This window comes from Pygoscelis adeliae, unplaced genomic scaffold (genome assembly GCF_000699105.1).
Source record: "Pygoscelis adeliae isolate BGI_AS28 unplaced genomic scaffold, ASM69910v1 Scaffold45, whole genome shotgun sequence".
NCBI lineage: Eukaryota > Metazoa > Chordata > Aves > Sphenisciformes > Spheniscidae > Pygoscelis > Pygoscelis adeliae.
Genome location: NW_008825114.1, coordinates 14,342,794 through 14,370,765, shown reverse-complemented (window position 1 = coordinate 14,370,765; position 27,972 = coordinate 14,342,794). Strand labels below are relative to the sequence as shown.

General features: G+C 40.9%; 1 protein-coding gene across 1 annotated transcript; it reads left to right on the top strand.

Annotated features, from left to right (window-relative positions):
• Nucleotides 1–93: 93 nt before the first annotated feature.
• Nucleotides 94–27,141, top strand: LOC103920404 (fructose-1,6-bisphosphatase isozyme 2). Its single transcript, XM_009328131.1, has 8 exons — nt 94–177; nt 663–909; nt 3,121–3,283; nt 4,207–4,299; nt 10,043–10,183; nt 11,385–11,522; nt 23,073–23,192; nt 26,418–27,141. The coding sequence occupies exons 1-8, from the start codon at nt 114–116 to the stop codon at nt 26,610–26,612; spliced, it is 1,161 nt and encodes a 386-aa protein (XP_009326406.1). The 5' UTR covers nt 94–113; the 3' UTR covers nt 26,613–27,141.
• The last annotated feature ends 831 nt before the right edge of the window (nt 27,142–27,972 follow it).

Sequence of the window (27,972 nt, the reverse complement as noted above, 5' to 3'; positions counted from 1 at the left end):
TTACAAGTAGCCCAGACTAGGAATGAAGTCATTAAAATGGGATTGCAGCAGACCAGCTAGCCACATAAAACATCTTTAATAAATGCATGTCTAGATGCACCCTGCACCTCCTGATGATTCCCCTAGGATGTGCCATACACCTTCAAAACCCTCCTCTATGGAGGAGGCCAAAAGGGGGTGAGCAAGCAGGGATTAAGGTGATACGGGAAGGGAACCTCACTGTCCAGAGTCACAGGGTGGTGGGTGCTCTGTTGCGAGCCACTATGGCATGCGTCGTTACTGATGTTCTATGCCTTCCTTTCTTGTACCTTGCAAATTGTGTGCTTTGCCTTGTCTATGCTGAGCTCCTTGCTGAGCGGCAGCTACAGGAGGGGAGTTTCCAGCTACGTGGCCAGTGACAGTATTGCATTATAAGCAGTCTAATGCACAATTAGAATATGTTACTAGATCTGCACATCACTAATTTCAGTGTGTAGGGAGGGAAGCCGAGCAGTGGTTGCTCAGCTGTAGCCCTGTCTCAGGCTCCTTTCCTGCATCCCGGAGGAGCCGTGGGGCCAGCCTGGGGTGCAGTTATTCTGAGCACTCAATCACATGGTCTCAGAAACATCTTAATAAACTCTGACCAGCAACACAGCCAACAGCTTTGTCTCAAAATAAAACAGCTACCCAGGATCTCAACGTGGCAAGAAAGTGTCTCATCCAGCTGAGGAGAGAAGAACTCTGGTATCCAGCAAAAATGTCCGACAAAACTCCCTTCGAAACAGATGTGCTGACTCTCACGAGATTCGTTATGGAGAAGGGACGCCGCATTAAAGGAGCGACAGGGGAGCTGACACAGCTGCTCAACTCCATGCTGACTGCCATAAAGGCCATTTCCTCTGCAGTCAGAAAGGCGGGCCTTGCCCACATGTGAGTCCTACCTAGCGATACGGGGAGGAAGAGGAGGTGGAGAGACAGCTGCTTGCACAGCAAGGCTGGGGAGTGGGCAGGGATTCATAAATACATTGGAAGTATCTTTTTTAAGCCAAGTGACTATAGGCATGAGGTCAGAGCCTGTATTATCAAAAGCGGGAAGTGGGAGATCTCTCTTTCTGGAGCATTTTAATATTGGGCACAAGATAGACATTTAAACTAACTGCTGTTCTGTAATATTTTACTCTAAAAAAGTAAGTCAGAACTTCAATGCACTGCTCAGCTCGTTATCCCTTGCAAATGTTGGTATTGATCTATTTTTTAAATCTACTGTGAATTTGCAGAATATCATACCATGTTATTCTTAATGCAGAATATCACACTGTGATATTTTCTGCTAACATCCAAGCCCAGTGCTGAGCTGTGCAAATTAGGGCTTGGCTTATCTTCGGAGGCTGATGTTCTGCCTGACTGCAGTATAAGTAATGGTCTAAAGCAACAGCCCTGCGAGAAACGCCGTATGCTGCCATGCATGAGTGCACTTCCCCTTCCTTCCTCAAGTAGTATCAGGATTACGGGTGGGGAGTCTTAAAAGGCCCTAGATGAAAAACATACATAACAATTTGGCATCTAGTGGTTTAGCAAATGGAATAAAGAATTGCCTTAGCAAAGCCTGGAATGAACTGAGCTGTTCCTCACACAGCCAGGTGAAATAGACATCAGTGTCATTTTTTTAATGGTGATCTATCTGAAGCAGTTCAGAGAGCTGGAACATCCTAAAAAAAAATTATGCATTTAAAATGTATAGGTTTTGTTATGTATTGAAATGTATGTTTCTGTACATGCCTGTGTGTGTGCATACACATACATGCATAAAAAAGGCAAGGAATATATTTGTGTAAGAAAGACAACATTTATAATTTGTTCTTTGTTCCTTACCACCCCCCTACCCCCCCCCCGCCGTGGCAACACCAAAATGTATGACACTCTGAGTTTTTTTGTGCTTCTGTTGACTATTTGGTCAAAGTCCTCAATGATCTTTGCAGATCACGAATTCAATGTGTCAGTACTATCACCCTCACTTTACAGGCATGGACCAGAATATATAGAGAGAACATGAGACATACTCAAAGTTAATAAACAGTAGCCTCAGGCTCTTATGCCCTAACTGTTAAAGTGTACTTTGTCTCTGTACTTACTAGGTGAAGCTGAGCTGTTTTGCCTCCCTGACTTAGAGGAACAGTTGTTTTTATCTCATTTTTATCTTTCAACATGCAACCTATGAGAATGGGTGCTTAGCACTCCCTGAAAATCACGGTCTTTTCCAATATCTCAAACTTGGCACTCCAAAATAGAGGGTCCAAAATGCTCAATACTTCTGAAAAGCTCAGGCAGCTTTGAGTAAGACAAAAGACCTACCCTGCCCCCAACTAAGGCCTGTTGCTGACCGACATCCTAGGGACTAATCAGTTGTGCCTTTCCCCTTCCTTTTTTTAATTCTATAATGAATAAAAATGCTGTATCTATTCCCTGTATGATTCCTTATACTTCTAAGATGCTCAGACCACACACACTAGGTCTAAACAGTGCTTCCTAAACTGGAAATTTCAGAAATATGTATACTACACCATTAGTATATTGCTAAAATCAGGATAGGGAATGAAAGCATCATCCTAATTCAGCCGAGGATCACCAAACAAAAGAGACTTTGATCCTGAGATACAGTTCAGCACGGGGAATTATCTGGGGGGTGTCTTTAAAGCTTCTGATTTTCGGGGTGGCTGGGGACTGAGTGGACAGGTGTTAAAGCACCATCACAGAGCTCTGAGCAGCCAGCGGCAGAAAATAATGCAGATGCTTAGTGCACCTTCTCCTTCCTCAAAGCTGCTGCCAGCTGCTTTGTGGGGCTGCTAGGGAAGCCTGGCACCCACTGGCCGGGCTGTGGGCTCTGCTCCTGGCCCAGAGAACATCCAAGCAAGACCAAGGGACCGAGGTAAAGCCCAAAAACGATGCCATCACCCTTTCTCTTTCTCATGCACGCTTTTATTTTCTAGCGGCAGCAACCACCTCCTAACACACCTTAGCAGTTTAATCCAAAGGTTAGAGGTATGGGAAGATGAGAGGAAGGAGCGACCCTGACTTGTTTTTTCCTAAAAACCTGTAACGTTGGCCTCCCTCAGGTTTCTTGATATTTTTACTTTCCTGTAGGTTTGGTATAGCTGGCACTGTGAACGTGACCGGTGACGAAGTGAAGAAACTGGACGTATTATCCAACTCCCTGGTGATTAATATGCTCCAGTCCTCCTACAGCACCTGCGTCCTGGTCACGGAGGAGAACAAGGAGGCCATCATCACCCAGAAAGACAAGCGGGTCTGTGCAGCTTCTGCCTTCAGGGGGTTATCGGCTCAGGCAGCAGCAGGTGGCACTCTTGTTTCAAGCATGAAACCTGGGCCTGGTCCCAAAACCAACCCTTCCCACGGGAATTCAGGAAATTTGCACCATTACTGCATTGTTTTGATTAATAACTGTGGTGGATGCCATGGTTTCAACAGCTAAAGGAGCTGTGGAGGGTAAAAATCATTATTAAACTTTTGTGAAGGGGGGAGGATAATTATTTTGGAGTTTGCTGACACACCCCATATCCCAGGTGTAAGTGTACTATTTCGTTCCCTGACTGTCGGTGTAACAGTTTTGGATTACATTAATATTTAGGCAAGATAAAATTAGATGAAAGGCTGGCAGAACTGGGTTTTACATTACATGTCCAGAGGCAACACCTGACTGCTTCATCAGGCTTCCCCCAGGAGGGGATCCTATTGCAGCGAGATACCGCTTGCGCTGATGTAACCTACCCTTTCCCCAAGATGTTTTCTTTCTGCCTTCTTATCCTCAAACCTCACATCACAGACAAATGCTTTTGTTCAGAACAAAACATAACAAAACAAAACATACTTACTTGAGGAAGATGCTTGCTTCCAGAATGAGTCACTCCTTTCGTTTTCAAGCGATTTCTTTCATTGCTTGGCAGCAGAGGACTGCTCCTTTCTATCATGAGATTTTGTGCTGTCTGAGCAGAAACGTGCCCTCTCTTATTTCTCTGGCAGGCCCTGCAGGGAGCGGGTGTTGTGCTGCATGGCCAGCTGGGTCAACAGTGCAGCTTTCTCCGACAAGCCATGCCAGGTGTGCTTGGAGGGCTAAACACAGTCATAAAAACATGGGTTTTGTCAAGTAAAAGGAAATAATAGTGCAAGACTACATATTATTTAATGCTTCCCTTGCCACTTCTGTTTTAGGGTAAATATGTGGTGTGCTTCGACCCCCTTGATGGCTCATCCAACATAGACTGCTTGGCACCGATAGGAACAATATTTGCTATCTACAAAAAGGTAAGAGGATGAGCAAAGAACACATGGCACGATTCACTTGGTGAAAGCAAAATGTCTTGGGTACATCAGCTTGCTTAGTTTCTTTCCTAGGTCCTTTAAGTGTCTTTGGGATCAACAGAGCCTTAGAAAGAGTAGAAGAGGTAACACTAGAGATTCACGTGTGCTAAAATATTGCCTGAATTCCCAGGAAGGGGACACTCAGCCCCATGAAATTGTTAGGTGGCAGCACTTCCCTCCTTCAGACACACAGGCACTTAAATAAAACCCTCTCACCATCAGGCATCTGGTTAGCTCCTTCAGTGGTGCTTTACTCACTACAGGAGAGCTGAGTGGTGTTGCGGTGCCTACGAATCACAGTATTTGTCTTCCCAGATACTGACTGGGGAGGGCTGATGGTCACTGCCTGGACGGTATCACTCTTAGCGGTGTGGTGGCCTCCCGGTGTGAGTTGCTATGCCTGTTACAGACGTGGTTTTTTAAGCATGCTAACGATGGAGGCCACCTGAGGGTGAAGGAAGCAGTCACCTACAGCCACCGGGGCCCTGCCAGCATGTCTGCTCCCATGGGGCTGCACAGAACAGCAATGGTGCAGCCAATTAACAAATGTTAATAGTTAGAGTCATGCCAAGTCTTGTGATTTGACTGCTAATCTCCCAGCAGTTGGTGTTTTTCCTAAAGCCTGAGCTCACAGTCATATGACTATGGGAGACTCTCAGCCATCACTATTGTGAAGTAGCACTAACAGTACTTGTGACTGCAAAGACTTTGTAGATTCAGATGCTACACTTCAAACATATGAAGATACATTTTTAAAGACCACTTTCATCTTTTAACTCATAATTTTCAACTGATTAGTCCTCGTTTTTTACATTTCTGGTAGGCGATACACTAATCATCACTGTTGAGGATGTGCATCTACTAGTAAACCAAATAGTTATGGCACAATCTCAACAGGGTCATGGCACAAGCCAAGTGCTGGCATATGGCTGTCCACACTGTTAATGGTTAGTGCAAACCCCCATCACAGAGGTATCCCAGGCTGGACGACACTGAGATGATACCTGGGTATGGCTTGTGAAAAGAGCAGCCCAGGGACTACCTCCAGTACCATCTATTACCTTGCTTTTTTCAGGGAAGAGAGCTTAGCTGTATGGATGCAATCCATGTCACATGCCCTTATAAGCACAGGGCCACCCACCTTTTTCATTTATCTCTCTAAAGATAGCCTAAAAGACTACAGCACTTCCCGACATTTACAGTAGGCAATAGCTGCGTTGTCCACTATTCTTAAAGGTGGTAAGCACCATCTTACAGGTACTAAACCTTAGCCTTCTGTTTAGAAGTGTTGTGTTTGGTTACTCTGCATAACTATAAAGGCAAGTGCTCAGTGTATAATAAATATATATATATTTATATATATTTAATATACTCAGTGTATAAGTAAATATAGCTTAGCAGGTTGAAATACAGGTTAGATTTCTCTACCATTTTTAACTCACCTGTTAATGTGTGTAAAGACTACAGACTGCCCAGTCTTCCTTAGGATTCTGCTTCAGAATAGGAACATTTCCCAAAGAACTCATGTCTGTCCCAAATGCTCAAGTCTTCAATTAATTTTCTGATCCTTCCATAGTTCTTGTTGTTCTAATATGTATTAACATATTTGTTGTAAATACTGTTTCTAAGTTACTGGTTTTCATGTGGGTGGATACCCTTCAGCGCTTCATAAAAAGAAAATTACATTGCTTTGTACAAATGCTTCATATCCAAATGAAAACCCTGCTGCTAGGATGAAGCACAGTTTGTCAATTACAAGAACAATTTACCAATTTTCCCTGGAAAGTTAGAAACAATGTTGAATTTACAGACTTTCACTTGCATAATTCTTTCCATTAAAATGCTAATTCCAAAGTACTTGTTAATTAATGCACCTTCCTCTCAGACAAGACAATTTCATAGCAACGCTATTAACTTCAAACACTATTAACTTCAAACCCTTTGAAATAATGAACTAATAATAAGTGCTTTATTGATTGTTACTGAAGGGTAATGTGAAAGGAATAAAAGTGAGAAGTTTATCCCAGTGGGTGAGAATCACTTAAGAAAGAAAATATAATTTCAGGACATTTAAGGTTCATGAACATCATTTTGGAAAAGCTAGAACAACTGTAATTTTAAAGGTTGATTCTTAGCACCTGTCTGATATTTGGTACCTTCCAATTCTCAGATGATTGCATGACTGATTTTCTCACCATGTCAGCACCTGAACTTCATTTTCAAAGGCACACCCTCCAGAACTGAAATATTTGCCTCATTTTAGGAAAAAAAGATAATCAGCACTTTTCTACAAAGGCCAGATTTAGTCAATACATTTCAATCCTGAAAATGGTTCTCTGGCTGCTTCCAATCCAGAGATACCACCATGGTGGCAGGTACCATCGCCTCCTGCCAGAAAAGCACTGCATCAGTTTCTTAGAGAAAACCACCGGGAAATAAATGCCATCTTAGGTTTATTTTATTTTCCACCTGGCTTTTACTTTCTGAAGCACGGGTAATATTGTTAAAAAGACCAGAAACATCAGAAAAGTGGGGCTGAGGGAGGAGCCTTGCTGAATCAGCAGCAGCCAGAGCAAGAGATAGAACCTTGACAGTCACTGCTGCTGAGGGGCTCTCAGCTGCTGGAGCACCAGGATGCGGTGACAATAAGTATTTTTTGCTTGGATTCTTCCCAATTTTTCATGCCACTGAGCCGAACCTACAAGTCTCAATTTGTACTCCACATATATGCCATGAAACTCTGCTGTTTTGTTTTATTCTGGTTTTAATTTGTAACATTGCCCAGTGCCCCAGTTGTATTTTATTTCCCCCCTCTTCATTGTCATGGGGACAATGTCCTCCCCTCCATGTGGTCCCTCACAGAGAAGGTGTAAGAATTCAGGGCAAACGCAAAGGATGTTCATGAAACACATGATACAAAGGGAGACCTGGAAACCAAGTCCTTCCAGCGCTGCTCCCAGTGCTCATGAGGACTCCCTCATGTGATGTGGGCAAATCATACTTGCAAAAATTTTCAAACTCAGATATCACCTGAGGGTACCCCTATAACCAGACTCTGTGGACCTTGTTTCATCTGCTTCACACCAACAACGAGCCAAAGTGACCCTGTCAATGCTTGTCAGAGCTTCTCTGCAGTCCCTCCACCTATTTCCGTGCTTTGCATAAAGAACTCTAAAAAGATTTCACTACCGCCATCTTATAGTCAAAATATAATAGAAAGGAAATCCATCTGTGCATGAGAAGGAAGTGAAAATATTCAGCAGCTATCAGTCTACCGGCCAGCTTAATTCCCTGGTTTGTTTCACAGCACATGGTATTTGGCAGGACAAAACTCCTGCAGTCCTAACGATGAAATACCAGCTGATCTCTAGCTTTTTTACATTCTGACAAGCTCTGTGAAATGTTTGTTTGAGACTGAGCTTTCTTCCTTCCTTTTGGAAGCTGGCTCTTGGAAACACAGTTGTGAATAACGATGGAAAAACAAGTGAATTCTGCCCAACTGTCCATCTCCGAAGGGAGGATCGGAATAGTCAACAAATATGTGGTTTCTTAGCCATATAAACATAGAAAATGCATTTAAAAGATAGGACTGAAAGCTCATCTCAGAAAAATACATTTTAAATCAATATCATATGTAACCAGCAGCTACGTATACTGTATACACACCATGTTCTATAAAACAAACCTCTTTACTATATTTATACAAAATTAATTTTTATTTAATGAGGAAAGCATACAAAAAGCTAGGAGAATTGTATTATGTTTGCAACTAGTGATGTAAATGTATGTTTAATTCTGCATTTAATATTGCAAATAATTAGTCTACTATAGACAACCTTTGTTTTTGATGTTAAGATGTATGTGCCATGGGGGTATATTTTTGAAAGAGAAGATGCTATGTAGGGTATAATAGTTGGTTCTGTAAAAGATTGTTTAGCAAAGGATTAGCCACTAACATTCAGTGTTCAAAGCTCTGGAATATACAAACAGGGGTTTTAACTAGCCTTCCTTCATTATGTGCATTATAACCTCTCTGAATAAGCAGCTTGACACAGAGTAATTCCAAGGGACTGCATACCAGATGTATTTGTACATGCTATATTTCAGGTCCCATGAAGAGCTGGTTGGCAATTGGATTTTTTTCCACGAAAGAACTTGCCAAAATAATAATAATAAAAAGTTTTGAGCAGAATACAGCTAAAAACTGTAAGCTGTAACAAAAGTAACAAAATCTTTCAGCTGAAAATGAAAACATTTTGATGTGGAATTACTGTCTTCATGTGCCATGAAAGATGTAGTTTTGGTGTCCCACATCTCAGTTTTCTTCTAGATGTTGGCATACAATGGTGAACTGGATCCCCCGGTTACCCTTAGCCTTCCACCTTGCTAGGACCCTGATGGGCACCCTGAGAGTTCCATGCCATGGGGAACAGCAGAGAATTTATCTGTTTGTTGGAGGAGAGGTGTTTTCCTTTGGAAAATATCTGTGAAAGGCATTTTTTATTTTTTAAAGAATTTACTCAATATTCATAAAGTATTTTATGAATATAAATAAAATATTTTACTTCCTACACAAAAGAGTATCCACTGATTTTTATTTTTTTAATCAGATATTTTGGGCTAGACCTGCTATTTCTATTTAGCTGCTACTCAGTCTAATTAAGCCCATGCAATCACTGAGAAATTATCTGAGTTTGGAACAATAAAATGCTAAACCAGGGCCTGAAGAAAGGATCTGAGGGAGTTCTCATTTTAATTCCTCGTGAACCACCATCAAAACATCCACAGAAGACCCACCACAACCGACAAGCTTTTGAAGAAACATTAACATCAAGCATTCCCTACGCATTTTGTAATCCCAGGAAGTGAAGGCTGGAGCCAGCCTTCCCAAGTAGTCTTGGCTGTTCTCCTTTCTAACCCCACCAGTCAAACTCTTGTAAGCCGTGGCTGAGGCACACCCCCAGAGCTGCCAGGAAATATTTGCACCAGTTCTGCTTGGGCTATTGTTGTTTAGTGCCAAATCAAAACACGAATGTCAGAAATTGATCAAAAGCCTGAAGTAAAATGCCATGTGGATGTTCTATGTAGAGGTACATATGCATATCTGCACACACACACACACACATTACATGTGCAAGTGCATTTGTTATTTTATATATAATATGAACATTTATATCACTTCAGTTACCCATCTCTCCACCAGCAGAGACCAATGCACAATCTTGGTTCCATCATGTTGCACCATCTGCCTTTCAGTTCTGCATTACTGGAAGCAATTTGTCTGTAATGTTAATTACTGCATTCACCTCACAGTTATTCCCTCTGAGAGGTGTCAGTATGATAGCTTATGTTTACATTTAGAGAAAATTAGTACCTCAGTTCTGTCTCAGATTTCTGATGATCTTGAATTAAGAGTCTGGGCTGTAATGCTAAGGTATCAGCTTTGTTGCAGGTATCGTATTGATTGCGTGACATGTATAAAATTACAAACTCTCAATGTCCTGTCCCAGCGCGCACATGTATTTGCACCACTTGCCCTGAACTAGTGGGAACAATCTCTATTTTGCTTGTTTCAAAGGCCTGCATAGACACAAAAAGGAAATCTGCCCCACGTTATTATTGAAGTGTTGTCTTTATTGTTTCTTATAAGAATTTAACCTTCACTCCAATGGTAATTTTTCCCCAGGAAACAGATGACGAGCCCTCTGAAAAAGATGCTTTGCAGCCGGGACGCAAGATTGTTGCTGCAGGCTATGCCTTGTACGGCAGCGCTACACTGGTCACCCTCTCCACAGGGCAAGGAGTGGACTGCTTCATGCTCGATCCGGTACAGTCATGGTGTTAATCACATTGCCACTATCTTTTAGAGTGTTCCGTGCCTGGGTTTACTCATTTTTGTTACTCCTTGTCTCTGTAATCTAGCCAATCTACGCGATTCTTTTTTTCACCCACATCCTGGAGCATCCCACCTCCACCTTACAAGTATTTAATAATACAAGTATGTTGGTTGCAATACCTCTGTTTGTTTTTTTCTACTCAGTGGAAGAGGGTTTATGTTAAATAGCATTTGAAACCTTGCTCATCCAAACCAGACTGCTGGTTTGCACAAACACTTTAGAAAATTTACTCTGAATGGTGGCATTGCCTCCACTTAAAGGACTCCTGCTTTTTTCTTGTTCTTGCTTTTTCTGTCTGTAGAAGAACCTCAGCACGTTCAGTGTTTAGCCTGGGGCAAGAACCATTTGTTGATACAGTTCATGCAGAGTCATGTCTGATTTCCTGAGTGCAATTTAGTTTTATGGCTAAGTCCTCTAAGCTGCATGCCCAACGATTTACAAAAGCACAACCATACCCAATTGGACATGTGCTGGCCCTCGGTACCCAGCCCAGGAGCCCAGCAAGTGTTACTGGAGGAATGCAGGAAGATCGCTCATTTGAGAAACCAGCATTAGATGTGGGCAATAACATAGGAGTTCTTTTTGATAAAAGGATGCATTATAATCAAAACTCCTTTTAACCTTTATAAATAGGTTCATCCCAAGAGGGAAGAACTGGCAGCTGAACTGCTCTGGTTAGAGACAAAGGAAGAGAAGGTGGAAGTTGCACTCAAACTGCAGAGAGCAACACCTAGGGGTAGCTGACCACATTCACTTTAAGATATTTAGACAAGACAGGCAGGAAGAGTTCAAAAATCAGAAGGCAGTGTAATTTCTTGATTTGTAATCTTATGATTTGTGGACAGAGATCCACAATCCATCTGCTTTCAGGGCTGACTGGTGTTCATTTGATATGCTAACTATTATAGTCGAATTTCTTTTTGTTTATACTACCAATGTGTCGAGTTTTCATGAACGCAGATTCTGTGCTTTCTGCTCTGTTTGAAATACTGTGAAGTTGTAGACAAGACTGGTGCTGAAAGGACCAAGCTGTGCTAGCGTTTCTGCCGTCTCTAGTGTGACAACTGTTACACAAAGTCAACAAAATGTTCTGCTGCTTGCTAATAGCTGGTCTATCCTGTTCTTCTGTAGGCTCTCGGTGAATTTATTTTGGTGGACAGAGATGTTAAAATCAAGAAGAAAGGGAAGGTATACAGTCTCAATGAAGGTTATGCAAAGTATTTTGATCCTGCAATGACAGAATATTTACAAAAGAAGAAATTCCCTGAGGTAAGAAAATATTAGCACTGTACCCGATGTACTGTGCACTGACAAGCACTGCCTTCCACGCAGTCCTGGCCAACTGGAAAGGTTTTGAAGGTGTCGCTGAGTTCAGCCCCATGTAACCCTTTTGTGCCATCAGGTCCATTTTGGGTATGGTATGTGTTTGGGCATTGGTACCCATTTTGGGTATCTGATGTGTTGGTTTCTGGTGCCCTGACATCTTTTATAACTTAGACTTTGGTAAGTAAATTCATAGCTTGTTTGTCACTGCGTGGAGGAAAATGTGCTGTACATGAAGAACCAGGTTTTTCAACAAAGCTCTGAAACTGTGCCAGCAAAATGTGGGGGCACCCTTGTTTCCTAGCTTATCTGAATATGCAGTTCAGTCATATGTGCAGCTGGGCATTTGGGGCTAGATTCCACGTACTGCCCAGAAGGTGCGTGCAGGGATCTGGGTGGCATCACCTTCTCCTTCCTTTACATCCTTGCATCTGAGAAATGCAGTATCACTCTTGCATTGACTACTTGCATCATATGGAGCATGAACCAACCCATAGGCTGAAAAAAAAAAAGGATGTGAAGCACAATTTCACTATATTCTGTTGTTAAGAGGATTATACTGTATCCCTCAGAGAGAAAAAGCTGACAACATCCCGTATCTGATGAACTTCCTCGTGGGGACATACAGCTTTGTATGGCCTCTAGTCAATGCAAGCAGGACACCACACAAGCTCTCAATGTGGAAAGCTGGAAGCTATCTAGAAAGTGTAGCTATGTGACCAGTGAATTGTAATGAAATATGGTGACACCTAACAGCTCAGGACTGAATTTGGCCAGAAAACTGGTTTTATTGCTCTTCTTCTTAAAAAAAGCCATAGGATTATTTTTTAAGCTATTAGTTGTCGAGAATACACAGGGCTCATGTAAAAATCAATGTATCCAGTAGAAAACTTCAGGGTGCTGTACAAGGGAAATGCAACAAGTAAGAGTTTAAACCATAGTTCTGTGAGAAGCTCCTTCTGAGCTGAAAATCTGAATTTACTACATTGGATACAGTTGCAATGCTGACCTCTTATCAAAACCTCTTTTCCATATTACTCAGATTGTCACTACAGAGGCTGTTACATCACAGCATTTAAAATATATTCATTTTGAATATTTGAGGTTATTCTGAAACTTCAAAGTCTGCTTTCAGTCCAGCTGTGAGAGAAGCAGAAGCCCATGACACAACTTTCATACATACTTCCTGAAAACTAATCCAGCTGGGAAAGAGAAAAAGATCTGCTCTTCTCATTTTGCTCACATTATGCTAAGCTATGTATTCATTATAATGGACTAACACTGGATTTATTAATTTATGTTATTGCAAACCACCCAAGTGGTGTTTGAAGTAAAACTCTTAAACAAATAATCAGCCCCAGGCAACTATAAAAAGACTGAAGAGATTTCAAACTCAGTGGAAAGACCAGAGAGAGTTATTTCACCACAGGCTCAGTGAGGACAGCTCTATTGTGATTCACTAAATCCTTAGGTTAGGACATACAGGAAACACCTCATTTGCAAACACTGTTTTATCTCAAATCCATGCTTCATTTGAGGAAAACCTGTTGAAAGTTTTGTTGCACTAATACAATGGAAGCTGGCAGAAGGTATTTTTGTTACTTTAAAGCAAGCAGCACAGTAGTGCACGGTTTTTTTGGGGCAGGGGAAGCCTCCTCAAGGGTGCTGAACAAGCACATCACTTTGCTGCTCTGAGATGTAGGGTTGCCTGTGTGAGAAGGACCAAGGCACCAATGTTATGGCCACAAAGCACAAGGAAGCGCCCTGCCCATCAGAAAGCTTGTTATGAACCTGAGTTTTGGAAACAGCATAACTCAGTTCCTTGATTTAAAAAGGACATTATATTTGCATTGTGGGAGGCCAAGAGAGAGAAGGTGTTGCCACTCTTCCATAGCATGGAACCTGCTTCCTGGCATCATCTGTAAGCCTTACCAGCTACAGCTACATTGCTGATGCTCCTACCTTCCCTGCAGCGCCCAGGTGGAGCATTGCACAGCTTTGGTCTTTGTCTTCTTCAGCATGCAGAAGGGCAGTGGGGGGTATCTGTTGGATATCCCCTGCCTGTGACTTGAGGGGGGACTGACGTGTGGGGTATGGGGTCCCCTTCTTACCCAGGTGGACCACTCTCACCCTATGGCCTTCTGGCCACTAGAAGCCAAGAGACTAGGCATTAATTTCAGGTACTTGTCATTTTCTTATTCCTTTTTTTCCTTTGATCGTACCTCTATTTCCTCCTTCCTGTGGTTCTTGATCAACATGCTGTTCAGATGACTCTAACATTGCCGCAGAAAACTGAAAAGTTAAAAATACAACAGCAAAGTAGGTTGTTGTCCACAACATGTCCCGTGTTCTATATCACTGTCATTGGCGACCAAACATTACAAATCAACAGTTTATGTGGAGAGGAGAGATTTTTCCTTACTATCTAACAACAGCATCCCAGATCAGACAGTTTGGATTACAAAGCCATGTTGACCCTCAAAGTTTCTTGTGGAACACCATTCACCTAGGGCATCAAGTCTGAAGTAAAAGCACTGGAAAAGTGCTGCTGTTCTGCAGGTCAACTGTAAACCTCCTACCATTGTCATGTGGATCTTAGTGGGAAATATTTGCCTCCCGAAGAGACACACCTCTTCGGGAACAAGAGTCCAGAATAAAGCTAATTTTTTTTTAAGCATCACAAAATCTCCTGCTGCTTAACCAGCTTGAAGAGCAAGCTGCTATTCGCAAGGCTGCTTGTAATGCAACACGTTTACTGCAGTCTGCACTGTATAATGGGCACTGCTGGGCCAGGAACTGTTTCTGCGCACATCTCTCTCTAATTCCTTCCCAAAGTGAGTTCTTCCTCCAGCAATGTTTGCAGGGCCCTAGCCTCTAGCTGGCACTGGTTCACTGAGGGTAGAACTCAGAAACATGCTGTGGGCACTGTCGTACTTTGCTATTCTACTCATTTTTATCTTTGCTTCCTATGGCCACAAGAGAAGTTGAGTCTCATCACAGCTCGTTGATTGAGAGCCATGCAATGGAGACTCCCTGGTTAAGGATTTGTCTTAGCAATGCCATCAAAAACTTAAATCAACAGCACATTTCAGCATGAAGCATCCTTCTGCCAGCCAGCCCAGCTGTGCCTGAGTAACACACAAAAGCTAATAAAACCACTGTGCTTTTGTCACCATAACTGTATGTGGAGGGAGTGATGCAGGGTGTTGCTGCTGTAGTCTGTAGAAAAGACTTTTTTCACCCCACTCTTCTAGTCGTCATAGTTATGCAAGAAAAATATGGTCTTGTTCCGCTGTGGAGGAACATAGCTGTCAGAAATCATAGAATCATAGAATAGTTTGGGTTGGAAGGGACCTCTAAAGGTCATCTAGTCCAACCCCCCTGCCATGGGCAGGGACATCTTCAACTAGATCAGGTTGCTCAGAGCCCCGTCCAACCTGACCTGGAATGTTTCCAGGGATGGGGCATCCACCACCTCTCTAGGCAACCTGTCCCAGTGTTTCACCACCCTCAACATAAAAAAAATTCTTCCTTATATCTAGCCTAAATCTGCCCCCCTTTAGTTTAAAGCCATTCCCCCTTGTCCTGTCGCAACAGGCCCTGCTAAAAAGTCTGCCACCATCTTTTTTATAAGCCCCCTTTAAGTACTGATAGGCTGCAATTAGGTCTCCCCGAAGCCTTCTCTTAGGCTGAGAGAGTTGGGGTTGTTCAACCTATTCTTCATAGGAGAGGTGTTCCATCCCCCTGATCGTCTCCGTGGCCCTCTTCTGGACCTGCTCCAATAGGTCTGTGTCTTTCCTGTGCTGAGGGCTCCAGAGCTGGACGCAGTACTCCAGGTGAGGTCTCATCAGAGCCGAGTAGAGGAGCAGAATCAGCTCCTTTGAAACAAAGTTTCTGTTTATCTGATACGCATATTGAAGACCCCAATGTAATAATGAAAAATTTGCAAAGAAGGAAAAGGGAAAAGATTACTAATTAAATGGTTCTCTGTGGATTTTTCATGCAGCTTTATCTGACTAACCAAGTCTCTCAGATGACACAGTAATTTTCTTACATTTTATAGAGAGGTACATTTCGGCATTTTTATAACTAATTATGTATTAAATGACACTGCTTTTCAAGAAACTAGTTTACTCAGTGTGCAGTAAAAACAAAACAGGGGGGAAAACGAAAAAGGAAAGCCTACCCGAGTATATTTTTGTGAAAAAATCACAATAAGATAACACTCTAATGAAACTAGATTAACACAGTTTGATACAACTGAAAAGTCACCCTAATTTTCCTATTAGAAATATACTTCTAATAGATGACATTACATTTTCTTACTTGTTAAAAGAATGCTTTCCTAATATTACTTCATAAGTTTCTTTTTGGCTAAGTTTGCAGTCTGTCAAAGAAAATCTTAAGAAACTATGTTGTTTTGAGTTAACACAAAAGAGTCCTAAACACACCTTTTTAAGAGAAATAATTAGTCTGAAAATCTTGTCAGTACATTTAGGACTCACTGTTGATGGGTGTTATGACTTAGACAGTTAGGCATCTGTTTAATCTCTGTCCTACAGACCAGTACAGAAGAGGAAACATACGGTGAAGATTTCAGAGCAGTAAAGTACCCATGTAACTATAGAAAAAACAGAGCTGGGGGCAGAGGGGGGAAGTAAACTCATCTGAAATGCTGAACTCCATGCAACTATGGCTACATAATTATCAATAACTGAGCCAGACATCTAGAGGTACCTTTGGGACATCTGCTCTGGCTGAAACCGTAGCTCTCACTGCTGTGCAACTGTATGCTATAGAACAAATAGTGCTGCTCAATTTTCCTGGGTTTATACTGGGACCAGGAGATAAAGAGAAGCATTTATGCAGAACTACACAGAAGTTAAATGAGCCTCCTGAAAACCAGTGTGCATTAACTTGCTTTTGGAATTAATTAATGTGGCCTTATAGTTTCTAATCATGCTGGAGAGTAGGCACAGCAAGTACGCAAATGCACACAGAAGTTCATACAGTGTTACTGAATCTAGGGCACAAGCTAGCTCACCCATGGTCAGGTACAAAATGGTCCCGGGCACTGCACTAGTGTTTAGGCATACCATAATTCACAATAACAATGTCCCATGTCAGTGCCTACTGGCAGAGTCAGTGTCCCTAAAATTCTGGCTGACAGCTCGGCATTTGAACTGCCCTTTCTCTGTTTTAGTCAGTATTTGTTTAGGAAATGTAATAGTTTTTAGGAATGGAGATGGGGGAAAAAAATAATGTTCTTATTTTTGGTAGCCTGAACCCCAATTTTCTTTAAACAAGCAACCAAACAAACCCTTCATGCAAAATTTTCATTCCCAAAAAGATTTTTACTGTTTTCTTAAACATGATGCCATTTGAACTAGTGTCTCTTTCTTTTTATTCTGTTCCATTTTGCAATCTCTTTAAACATAGATACTTTGGTGAAATAAGTTGTGTGACAGAGAGGATCTGCTGCTAAAAGCATGTGCCATAAGACCTCTGCAACTGTTTTTTTTCTGTTCATATAACATTAACACAGGGATTTTAGATTAGAAAGCCAACAAGAGAGGATATCTAAAACCCCTAAATCCTACACTTTCCTCAACCAGAAGAATTTTATACATTTTTCCTATGTTAGGTCATTTCCAAACAAAGTGTATAAAACAACACATGTAATCAACAGAGACAGAAGGAAATGTTGAAATGCTGCAGAGGAGCACATATCTTCAGTAGAAATTTTCAGGCTTAAGAGAATGAGATAAGCTTACAGAAATAAAATATATAATCTAAGAATAGCTGAAATGATCCTGCTTAAGGGGCTCAAATTGTACAAGAATTAACTGTGGCTGCTGTGACTTCAGAAGCTCCGGAGGAAGGAGGACAGCTGTTTCTGGCACAGAAGCAGTGGCTGGATGTGGGAAAGAAGCACTCCCTTCTCCAGACACTGACAGAGGAACGGAGATGCTGGCAGGTCTTGCAGGCTAAGAAAGGGAGCAACAGTCATGATCCTCCCAAGGACTCAGCTGTCTGTGTCCCCAGGCTGGGTTTGGTTCATTACGGCCCTGTGACCTTGGCTCAGTGTTACTGGGAAACTGGTTTTAAGGCATAAGAAAGTATGTGAGCTAAAGCCATAAAAAATAAGAAAAGTAAAAACCCAGAAGTGTCGTTGCTGAAACGTTACGAGCAGCTCAGACTTTTAAAAGGGAAAATACTGACATGAAAAGATATAAACTCCTTGGGATGGCATTTGAAAAACAAGGAATCAGAAGATAGTAATTCAGCAACATCAAGGATCTCCAAGTAGCAACGGAGGCTGATGATTGATTGATGGCTGACTGGTCAACAAACACCCATCAGGTCTCCATCAGGGCCAGTGAGGTCATTAATGCTTAGCCTGGTAGCTTTTTAGTCCAAGTTATCTGCTATGTATGTATTAGCCAATAAATAATTACGCTGTACTCTCACACTGTACACGTATTTTCAAATTGCCTGACCTAAGTGACTCAGTGAAAGAGCAGCAAGGAGGGTTACTGAACACGGGAGTAGAGAGGGACTTCAGGTAGTGCTGGCTGCAGGCGGGAGAAAATTGTGTCCATTCCCCTAATGCAACTGAGACTGAAGCAGCAGCATTAAAAGGGAAATTAGCATTTGGCCTAAGCCATGCTTTCATGCTCCAGCTTATTTTCTTTAATGTAAAACCATGATATAAAAGACATTCATTACTGGAAATTCGTAAGTACAAAAATCTCAGGACTGTTAATAACGTTCTCTCCTTTCCAAAGAAACTTTATGAAAATAAATGTAATGAGAGTGTCAAGAAGAAAGAGTAAGAATAATTAAGAAAGGGAAAAGAAGAAAGGGATGAAAGGGAAAAGAGATAAGGAGCAGTAGCAGAAAAGGGGAGATCGAAAAAGAAATAGGCAATAGGAGGAAAGGATATATTACAAGAAAAAATAATAATGTTGAAAACAAATGTTTTTACCTTCTTGGTTGTTGGCTGCTATACTGCTATATCATTCTTTCATTCACTGTAGGTTACTAAAATCACATTTTCTGAATATTTTGCAGTACAGAAGGCTATTAATACATAAAAAAACTCATGGCAGCTATCTGCAATTGACTGAGCCTTACGAATTCTGTCAAATGACTTTTGATAGTAATCATACAAATAAACGAGTGCTCTAAAAAGATTCATCCCCAGGAATTCCATGAAAACATATTTCAGACAGATGTGAAAGCATATCCTGTTGTGCTTATAGAACCCTTTTCTGAAATTATCTTCAGAACAATCTTGTTCTTGTATTATTTATCATTCTATTGTCTCTGATCTATAATTCAAAGCCAAAAATCCTTTGATTAATATATATGCAGTATATTTCCAAATCAGTGCTGAAAATTTGAGCTATTAGGTGTCCATTATTGTTATCAGACACAAAAATGTGAAGGTGGAGAATACTGATCAGGTCATTCTGTCCAAATTCCTGCCAATAAAGGACATACCCTGCCTATTTTTACTGCTGTTGTTATCATAAAATAACAGGGATTGCAAGAATTGCTGTACTTTCTCACTATACAGCTGTAACTACTGAAATGAAAAAGTCTTATTCTCCCTCTGTAAACTAGTCCTGTCCTGCCTGAAACATGAATTATATCATAATTTGCTCCAGGGTCAGTCTGCAATCCGGTATTTCTTTCAGTCTTCTCAGTGATTACATCCATCCATTAAATTACAAAAATTCCATAAAAATGAAGATAAGTATTCGTAAGTATACTACTGATGAGTTGAGCTCTAACATTCTAATAGGTATCATTACATTAGATTATGATATATTGTCTCATATTTCTCATTAAGATTTCATTGCAAGTTTCTAATTATAATGGTGCTCCTTAATGCTACTAAAGGAAAGCATGTGCTATAGCTAAAAAGCTAGGTTTCTATAGGGGAGAAATTTGCAAAGGCACAGATGTGCCTAACTTGCATTGAAATTCAGTAAGAGTTAGCCATCTAACTGCTATTTATCCCTTAGGAGTATAACTGAAGCGTAAATATTCTTTGTGGTTGCACAGCTTGGGGGTGGGGGGGAGAGAAAAGGTTTACTTTTAATTTAAAAGAAAAATCTACAGAAAAAAAAACCACAATTGCCGTGACAATTATATGACAGTAGGCAATGATATATTAATAACCCATTTTCTAATTACAGAGCACACAATTTTTGTCCTTCATTGCAATTCTAACTTCATATATGTACATAAACTGTATGTGTTTGGGAATATATATTTATTTATATAGAGGTAATGGTATATGCATATATATCTAAATACATAGACAGATATGACTATGAAATAGGTCTATTATGAAATGTGCATGACTCAAATTTTTAATATGATAGCTGAAAGCCTCTTCTTCCAAAAAACAATCTAGAAAAGAAAGGCTTATGTCTCTTCAACTGTGTTGCTCTTAACTCACTTTACTTTTAAACTGAGGAGGGTGAAAAAAGTCTATTCTGGAGGGATGAGGGATATAAAAAGAAGAAGTTAATACATGGCTGATTGTCCAGGGTAGTGAGCTTGCTGTGCGCCCTCCTCGGTGCCCTAAGGATCTTGAACTCCACCATTTCGTGGTCACTGCAGCCCAGGCTGCCCTTGAGCTTCACATTCCCCACCAGCCCCTCCTTGTTGGTGAGAACAAGGTCCAGCATAGCACCTCTCCTCGTTGGCTCCTCTACCAATTGGAGAAGGAAGTTATCAATCAATCATCGATGATGATAGTAGATCAGTAGAATAAAGAAATGAGAAAGTGACTTCTATCACATTGTGAAGAAAAAAATCACAGGACCTATCTATTATGAGCCATTTTTGTTCCTCTGGGTTAAGCAAAGAGAAGCAGTGGATATGGTGAAACTAAGAGCAATCACAAGTTTATTCAAACACCATGGATGCTGACCAAGGGAACATCAAGGTTCTCCAACTCTTTCAGCTGAACCAGTGCGAAGTGCTCACTGCAGAAACACACAGCTTGGCATTACTCAGAACTTGGGATGAATTTCCCTAGCATTCATGCTCTGTTATTTTGTTTGAGAAGGAAGCCTGGGCAGTATGCCAACATGCATGCAACACCTATTAAGTTTCTCATCTGTAAGAAAAATGCATGAGTGTCCAAACTGGAGAAACAAGAAATAACATTTCTAGTAACTAAAAGGGCTATTTATTCCTCCCATGCAGATAGCTGGATGCTAAGGGAAGCGAAAATTTTATTTCAGTCTGTGGTTCAAGTGATAACTGTACCCGAATGGAGGAATTTCTCTTCTGTATTTTTTCTCAGCACGGTCTCAGCACTGTGTTTCTAGCACGTGAATTTCTATCAGGCTAAGAAGCAACCAAAATTGTGAGTGGCATCTCGTCAGCTTCACATAACACTGCCCATATACACATAAGTTGTGTAAATGACCTGCACACGAATAGGAAATCCAGCGCATCCAAAACATATCTGATGATGTGTGCACAGGAGGCTCAGCTGTGCAGCTCATGGTCAGTAAATTTTATACATGTGGGTTGCAGACTCCTTATTTGATAGTGTCATAGAAGCAGTCCTTAGCAGTCTGTTTCAGGGCCTGCTTATGACCGATACACTATGACTTTTCTTAATGTTTAACAAACTTTTCTTAAGACTTGCTTCATCACCTTCTGAAACCATAAAAGACAGCTCTTCCTTTGATTGTATTTTTAAAGGTAATTTTAGACAGTAATCACATCTTTCCCTGAAAATTGTCTTTTCTTAAACTGCAAACTTGCTTCGGTCTCTCTTTAACACCTCTTAAGGTGTTTTTTCCTCATATTTTTATGGTTGCAAAGTCCCAAGTGCAAACAGCTGCGAGACAGAGAAGCTATCATTTGAAGTCTAAATATGTAATTATTTGAGGGTAAGCCATGAAACATAAGGGATCAAATACTTAAAAGTATTGTTCAGTTGTGCCTGGAAGCAATAGGGCCAGGTTTAAACAAAACTAAATATAAAAGCTCCAGGCTGTGTCTTATCCATCATGTCTTTCACGCTTTGTATTGTTTTCCTCTGAATTTTCAATAGTTCTCTTGTATTTACTGTTTAGGACTCAAATTCTTCGCACTGTGTTGCATTATATTGTGCAATTTCATGAGAATCTCTTCCCATTTTAAAAGAGAGTAAATATCAAAATTTCACAGTTATAAATATCTATATATAGATATCTAGATATCTATCAAATATATCTATCTGTATATTTACAGAGTAAATATCAAAATAGAACAGTTTGAGAAAGTGATTTCAAAATAGAATTAAGTTTTTCTTTATCTGTGTTTTTTCCTCCCACTTGTGGATTTTTGTCTCCCAGCTAACCTCATGATTTTGCTGGGAAGGGTGACTAACTTGTGATGTCTGAAGGTCTCTATGTATTTCTCTGGATCTAGTATCAGAACAAGGTGGGCTTTGCAGAAAGCACTCAGATCTTTTATTAGACAACTGATCCAGACAGAAAAAACACACAGAGGTCTTTTCAAACTTTTAGCACTGCAATACACAAATATATTACGTGTATTAAACGTACATGAAGTCCCAGTCTGCAGTAATTTTCTGGGGAAATGAAAATTCCTCCTCTGCTTCATTGAAGACAGAGTGAGAGGTATCAAAAGACCAGTAGACTTCTTGGCATAGCAGCTTTCAAAAAGCCTTCCTTCAGTTTACATTTGTATTGTATATCTCCCTTTCATAAAAGTATGGCAAAGCGTCACTTTTCTCAGGTGGAGCTTATTTGGTGTGTATAACTTCTATTTGTGCAAAACACCTTGCTTGTCTTCTGTATTTCCTACCTTACCATTTTTATGACCAGCAAACCTGAGACTGATATGAATACTTCCCTGATTGCTTTCACTAAAATAACCTCTCCTTCAACAACATTGATTTCTAAGCTGAGAGCAAGGAAAATCACATTCATGAATAAATTGCTATCTCCCAAACTAAGCTGCAGAATGAATGCTATGACCAATTTCACAACTTGAAAAACAAGTTGTAGAATGCAAAAGCTGGAGTCCTCTGGGAACCATCTGGACGTGTAGTGAAAAGTGACATCCTTCCTCATGCCCTGGCTTAGGAACCAGTAAAGGATGAGCAATCATATGGGTACCTTGTTCTGATAATGTGAAGAAGCTTTCACTCACTGTTTGCAGCCCTTGCTTTTTCACAGGTTGGGGGTTGATAGCAAATTGTGCACTCAAATTACAGGCACCCTGGTTTCCATACTGTGAATGCAGCTCTTTAAAGTCCTTATTTTAGAACCTCGTAGACAATCACTACATCTTACAAAAGGCTAAGCTTCAGGCTGCTTTAGGCATTTACAGTGTCCATAAGCAGCCATTGATTTAAGCAGCTTTCATTCCTGTTTCATAACAAAATCACATTTTGCCATGCTACCAGCTGTCTAGCCTGGTAGACATAATGCTTCACTGTATGTTTTTCAGGATGGCAGTTCCCCATATGGTGCCAGGTATGTGGGCTCCATGGTAGCTGATGTTCACCGTACATTGATGTATGGTGGGATCTTCATGTATCCTGCTAATCAGAAGAGTCCTAAAGGAAAGGTAAATCATTTGACTTACTCTCTGGTGAACTTAGTCAACGTAATGCTTCTGTTTTTTCCCCCAAGATGTAAAGGAATAGTTTAGATATATAAACAGATAATAATTTTCCATCCCTGGAGGAAATTATTAATGGGTACGATGGTCAGCAATCTAATTTAGGCAAGAAATTTAGGCAATTGCCAATTTAGGCCAGAAATCTTCCTGCGTGCTTTTATATTACAAACTAGTCAAATGGTTTTCACTGCAACCAAGGGCTTTATTCATTGCTCTAAAGAGAAACATTTCAGTACCACAGAAACCTGTTGAGATACCTATGCACAGGTGGCAGATACAGCACAGGCCTAAGGAAGACCTCTGCACTTTATACTGGCAACTAGTCCAGGTGGGATATGCTGAACTCCAGACAGCGTTTTGTCCAATATTAGACAACCGAGTTTGCCTACCTACTGTTTCCAAAGGGTACTGAGCTTACTATCACCAGCCCTGCAGACACAGGCTTCTGCTAACTGATCTGAGAGACTGTCAGTGGAAGGTGAGTTTCATGTGTGCCGAGATCAGTATTCTGGGAAAAGACAATTTCCCATTTGGACACCTGTACAAAAGACACTGTGACTTGATGCAGTGCAATGCAATGCAGTGACTCCCTGAATCTGCTGGGCCGTGGACCATAGTCAGCTTCAACTTTTTTCCTGCAGCATCAGATACCCTCATTATCAAACTTCTAAACAAATATGTTTTAAAAGAGATCTGGTTATACAGCTGGTCAGTGGACCACCAGTAACATGCAGGTCGTGCTTAGGAAATGATTGGCTCAATGCATAATAGATTAGCCATGGTGTTCCGACTCCAAGACCTTCTTCTTTCCTGGTCAGTACCATACTTAAAACCTTCTATTCAAACACTGTTGTATCCTTAGCTGGTATGTGCAGGGATTTGCCCTCATAAAACTACTTGCCCCATCTCCCACACTGGTATCAGAACACCCTGGTGTCTACAGTTCTTTAGGGACAGAGGACTATCGGTTCCAACCTGGTGAGCACGTATTCATCATAATAAGAGCAGGTCAAAGTGGTCTGGGAAACAAGGAGAACAGGAAAAGAACTCTCTTTGGAATACACAACAGAAAATATCTGCATGTTTGTCCAGGCAACCTTGGTTTAAATATTTGATTACAGCATCCCAGAAAAAAACCAACCAAACAACAACAACAACAAAACCCCCCATTAAACAGTGTGGATCTGTTCGTGTATCAGAGCAAGAGACAAAAAAGGAACTTGCTGTGTGTGGAAGAAGTGGGTTTGCTGACTGGCCTCTTCAAATCAAACTTCTTGTTTTGAAATCTGTGTTAAACCACTGTTGAAGAGAAAAGATGAGAAATCGGGCAAAATAACAAATATACAAAGTACTGACATAATTTTATAGAGATCAAGATTTCTGCACGAGTTAGCTGACATTGACTATGAGATTGATCTGGCTTGCACTGCCATTGTAGAGACAGTAATGAAAGAAGCAAAGCTGTACTATCATTACAAATAAAAGTTTTCTTTTTTCCCTCTCAGAGTGCAGGTGTATACAGTTCTTTTCACATAAACCTCTTCTTGTTGGAGAGATAATGTCTTTGTAGCCGGTGTCCTGATCATCATCCCCCTGAAAGACAGCCTATGCATTTGGATAGAGAGCTGAGAGGAAGCAAATGTCAGTGGAATTGATCCAAAGGCTTTAGAGCAAATGTAAATGACATGCATGTAGGTCCTAGCATATAGAGCTCCCTAAGTTAAAGAAAGAATAAGAACAAAATGGTCAATAAGCAGTGCAGAACCAGCCAACAAATAGATCCTCTTTTCAAAACAGATATGTTAAATAATATTTTTTATGAACTTAAGGCTTATAGTTCTCTCCTAGCTGAAAAATGTTAAACCTATCTGAAGACAGAGCCCATCTGAAGACCCCTAAGTGCAATTGCATTACTATCTGAAAGAAAACCGCTTTCCTTAAGCCATGTAGTGACAGTTAAGCAACAAGAAACTCAACACGTGGTTCCGCAGTAGTACCACTGCTGTTTTCTGGCTCATGATCTTCCAAAAGCTGACCATGCACTAAGGAAAACAACAAAGGCTATGGGTCCTGTGTTGCCTGTCAGATGGAGTTTTTGTACCAGAAGTAGCACTTCGGGTAGTGGGCTTTAAAGATAAGAATGAAGGTAATATGTGCTATTTAAGTTTGTGATATATCATGGTTTTATTATGAACAGCGTGATAAGGGAATGATGGGTAGTAAAGTCCTGTGTCCAACCCATTTCTTTGTCTCTCTATACAGTTGCATTCTGTCACGTTTCCTTTTCCTTAGAAAATATTCTCTCCTTTGCACGTATGAAAAGCCCTTGAAACATACTATGTACTAACACTGTTGTACATGAGCACTTCATAGACTGTCAAAGATTCAACTAAACCTGCAGAAATAATGTCTGTTAAAAAATGACCAGCTACCATCTATGTCCTTTTAAACACAGAAACTTTTGGCATATGTCCCAAATAAGTTTGCATTCCACCGGAACACCAGAGGTAACATTTTTAAAGATGTGAACAGATACCAGGGTCCAAACCAAAAGCGCCTCCATACCTAAAGGAAAAATTTGCTTTTAATAATTACTGCAGTTATTTCGGAAAACAGAGTCACTATCTGGATGAGTTCAGGCCACTAATACCTATTCACATTTCTGAAGGCTGCAATCAAATCCTGAAATTTGAAACTGGGAGCATCAAGTTTTAAACTCCAAAATATCCTGACCAAACACAATGCGATTACCCCAAACTCTGAGGTAACACATAAAGTCTGTACATGAGAAGAGACTTTGGCTTTTCTTTCCTGGTACTGTTAGCTTAGCTGGCTTAACTCTTTTGCTGATGTCTGTGGGCCCGACAGCTACTTTTGACATTTTTGAAAAAATACAATTTCACTGATGCTGCACATCAGTACATCAGCTTGGAAACGATGGTGGTGACACTTGGATGCAGGGTCAGTACACTCTTCCTTGAAAGAGAAGGAGTGAAGGGAGGTGACAGGAGGAGAGGGAAGAAGAAGGAGCTGATAGAGAGACGTTGCTACTTAGGTCAGCTGGTGTTTGGTACAAAATTTTCCAAAATAACAAAAGGAAGGTTAGGTTCCGGTAAGTCCTTTGGTGTAATTTCCCCCAAAGGCAATCACATGTTTTCTCTTTCTTTCTAGCTTCGACTTCTCTACGAGTGCAACCCTATGGCTTTCATCATGGAGCAGGCAGGTGGGATGGCAACTACAGGCACTGAGGCGGTGTTGGATGTGAAACCTGAGAGTATTCACCAGAGAGTCCCTCTTATCCTTGGGTCTCCAGATGACGTGCAGGAATACCTCGCTTGCGTACAGAAACACCAGAAGACCAGCTAAAGGCTTTTCCACATCAGACCTTGCTCATCCGTCTTCAGTCGACAGGAAAAGCTGTACCTTTCCAGATGGTGGATTCTAGCAATTAGCACCAATCTCTCAGTGAAAATCACACTTTATGAGAACAAGAAAACTGGTGAGAATGGCTGACGGGAAAAACAAAAATTTCATTTCTCCATGCAGACAAATGTCTGATTTATGCAGTGCAAATGTAGAGACAGAGGCCTGATTATTAAAGAAATGACTTACTTTATATAATATTAACAAAAAGAAGTGGATTGTGTCAGTACCCCCATTTGATCTGAAGCTTTACACCTGACATTACATGGTTGAAATTGTTTGAGACGGGATTTTCACATCAACATTTGCAATGTCATTAGCTGGATTTTCTGCCAGAGGTTTTGTTGCAGGTGCTTTTTATCTTGCCAGCCCTGAGAAGACCAAAAGTCTCGTGCTGCCTGAAACAGTGTTTTTAAGCTCCAAATTATATATGTCTTGGGTAATTAATAAAGATGAAAAGGCTGCAATGTTGCCACGGTATTTCAATTCTCATAAGAACAGGAAAATACCTTGTGTTATTTACAGACACGTAACCTTCAATGGCACAAATTACAATAAACCATTGCTATGGATGTGACAGTCAAACCATGCGTATTCCCTGTTTATCCATTGTCCCCTGCAACAGAAGATGAGCTATTGCCACAAAGCCACTGTTACACTTCCATTTTCTTTTACTTTGAAAGGTTCTCATTTCAGATTGAAGCATACACGCTACACTGCCGTTCCGAGCTACCTCCAGTACACCCGTCCTGTTGGTGCCCTTGTGCCACGTCTCAGACTTGGCACTGCTAAGGGTATCGGGAATCAGCTCTGAAACTAGCAGGCACTCATTGACCAATGAGAGCAAAAATTATTGATTAAAAGAAATGTCTGATTATGTTAAATGGTTAAGGGTGTGAAAACTGGGGTTTAGGTCACTTTAAGTATTAGACATCCTGATGCTTTTATAACCCTCCTGTCTCCATTATATGGACCTTTCTTTTGGCAACCATCTTGCCGTAAGCAGCTCCTGCCCCATCTTGCTCATTTTCACCCCTGCTCCATGCCCCCAGCCATGCTGGTACAAGACTTTATTAAGAACACTCTGTGAATTACATTAGGACATAGATAGGAGTTAAAAATACTCCTGCCAAGAAACTCCAATGGTTACTTTTAAACTTACAACTACGTTCATTATTCATAAAGAGGAGGCAGGCTGAATAAAGACAGAAAATTATACAGGAGAGGTATTTACCCTTAGGTATTGTTATCCCAGGGGTGAGGCTATGATTTCTGTACTGCTTCAGATATCAAAGCACTCTTT

Bases quoted from the DNA above. Each gene is read 5' to 3' on its own strand.
- LOC103920404 (XM_009328131.1), top strand. From the start codon at position 114: ATGATTCCCCTAGGATGTGCCATACACCTTCAAAACCCTCCTCTATGG. The intron at 10,184-11,384 runs GTACAGTCATGG...GTTCTTCTGTAG, and splicing joins ACTGCTTCATGCTCGATCCG to GCTCTCGGTGAATTTATTTT. The intron at 11,523-23,072 runs GTAAGAAAATAT...TATGTTTTTCAG, and splicing joins AAAAGAAGAAATTCCCTGAG to GATGGCAGTTCCCCATATGG.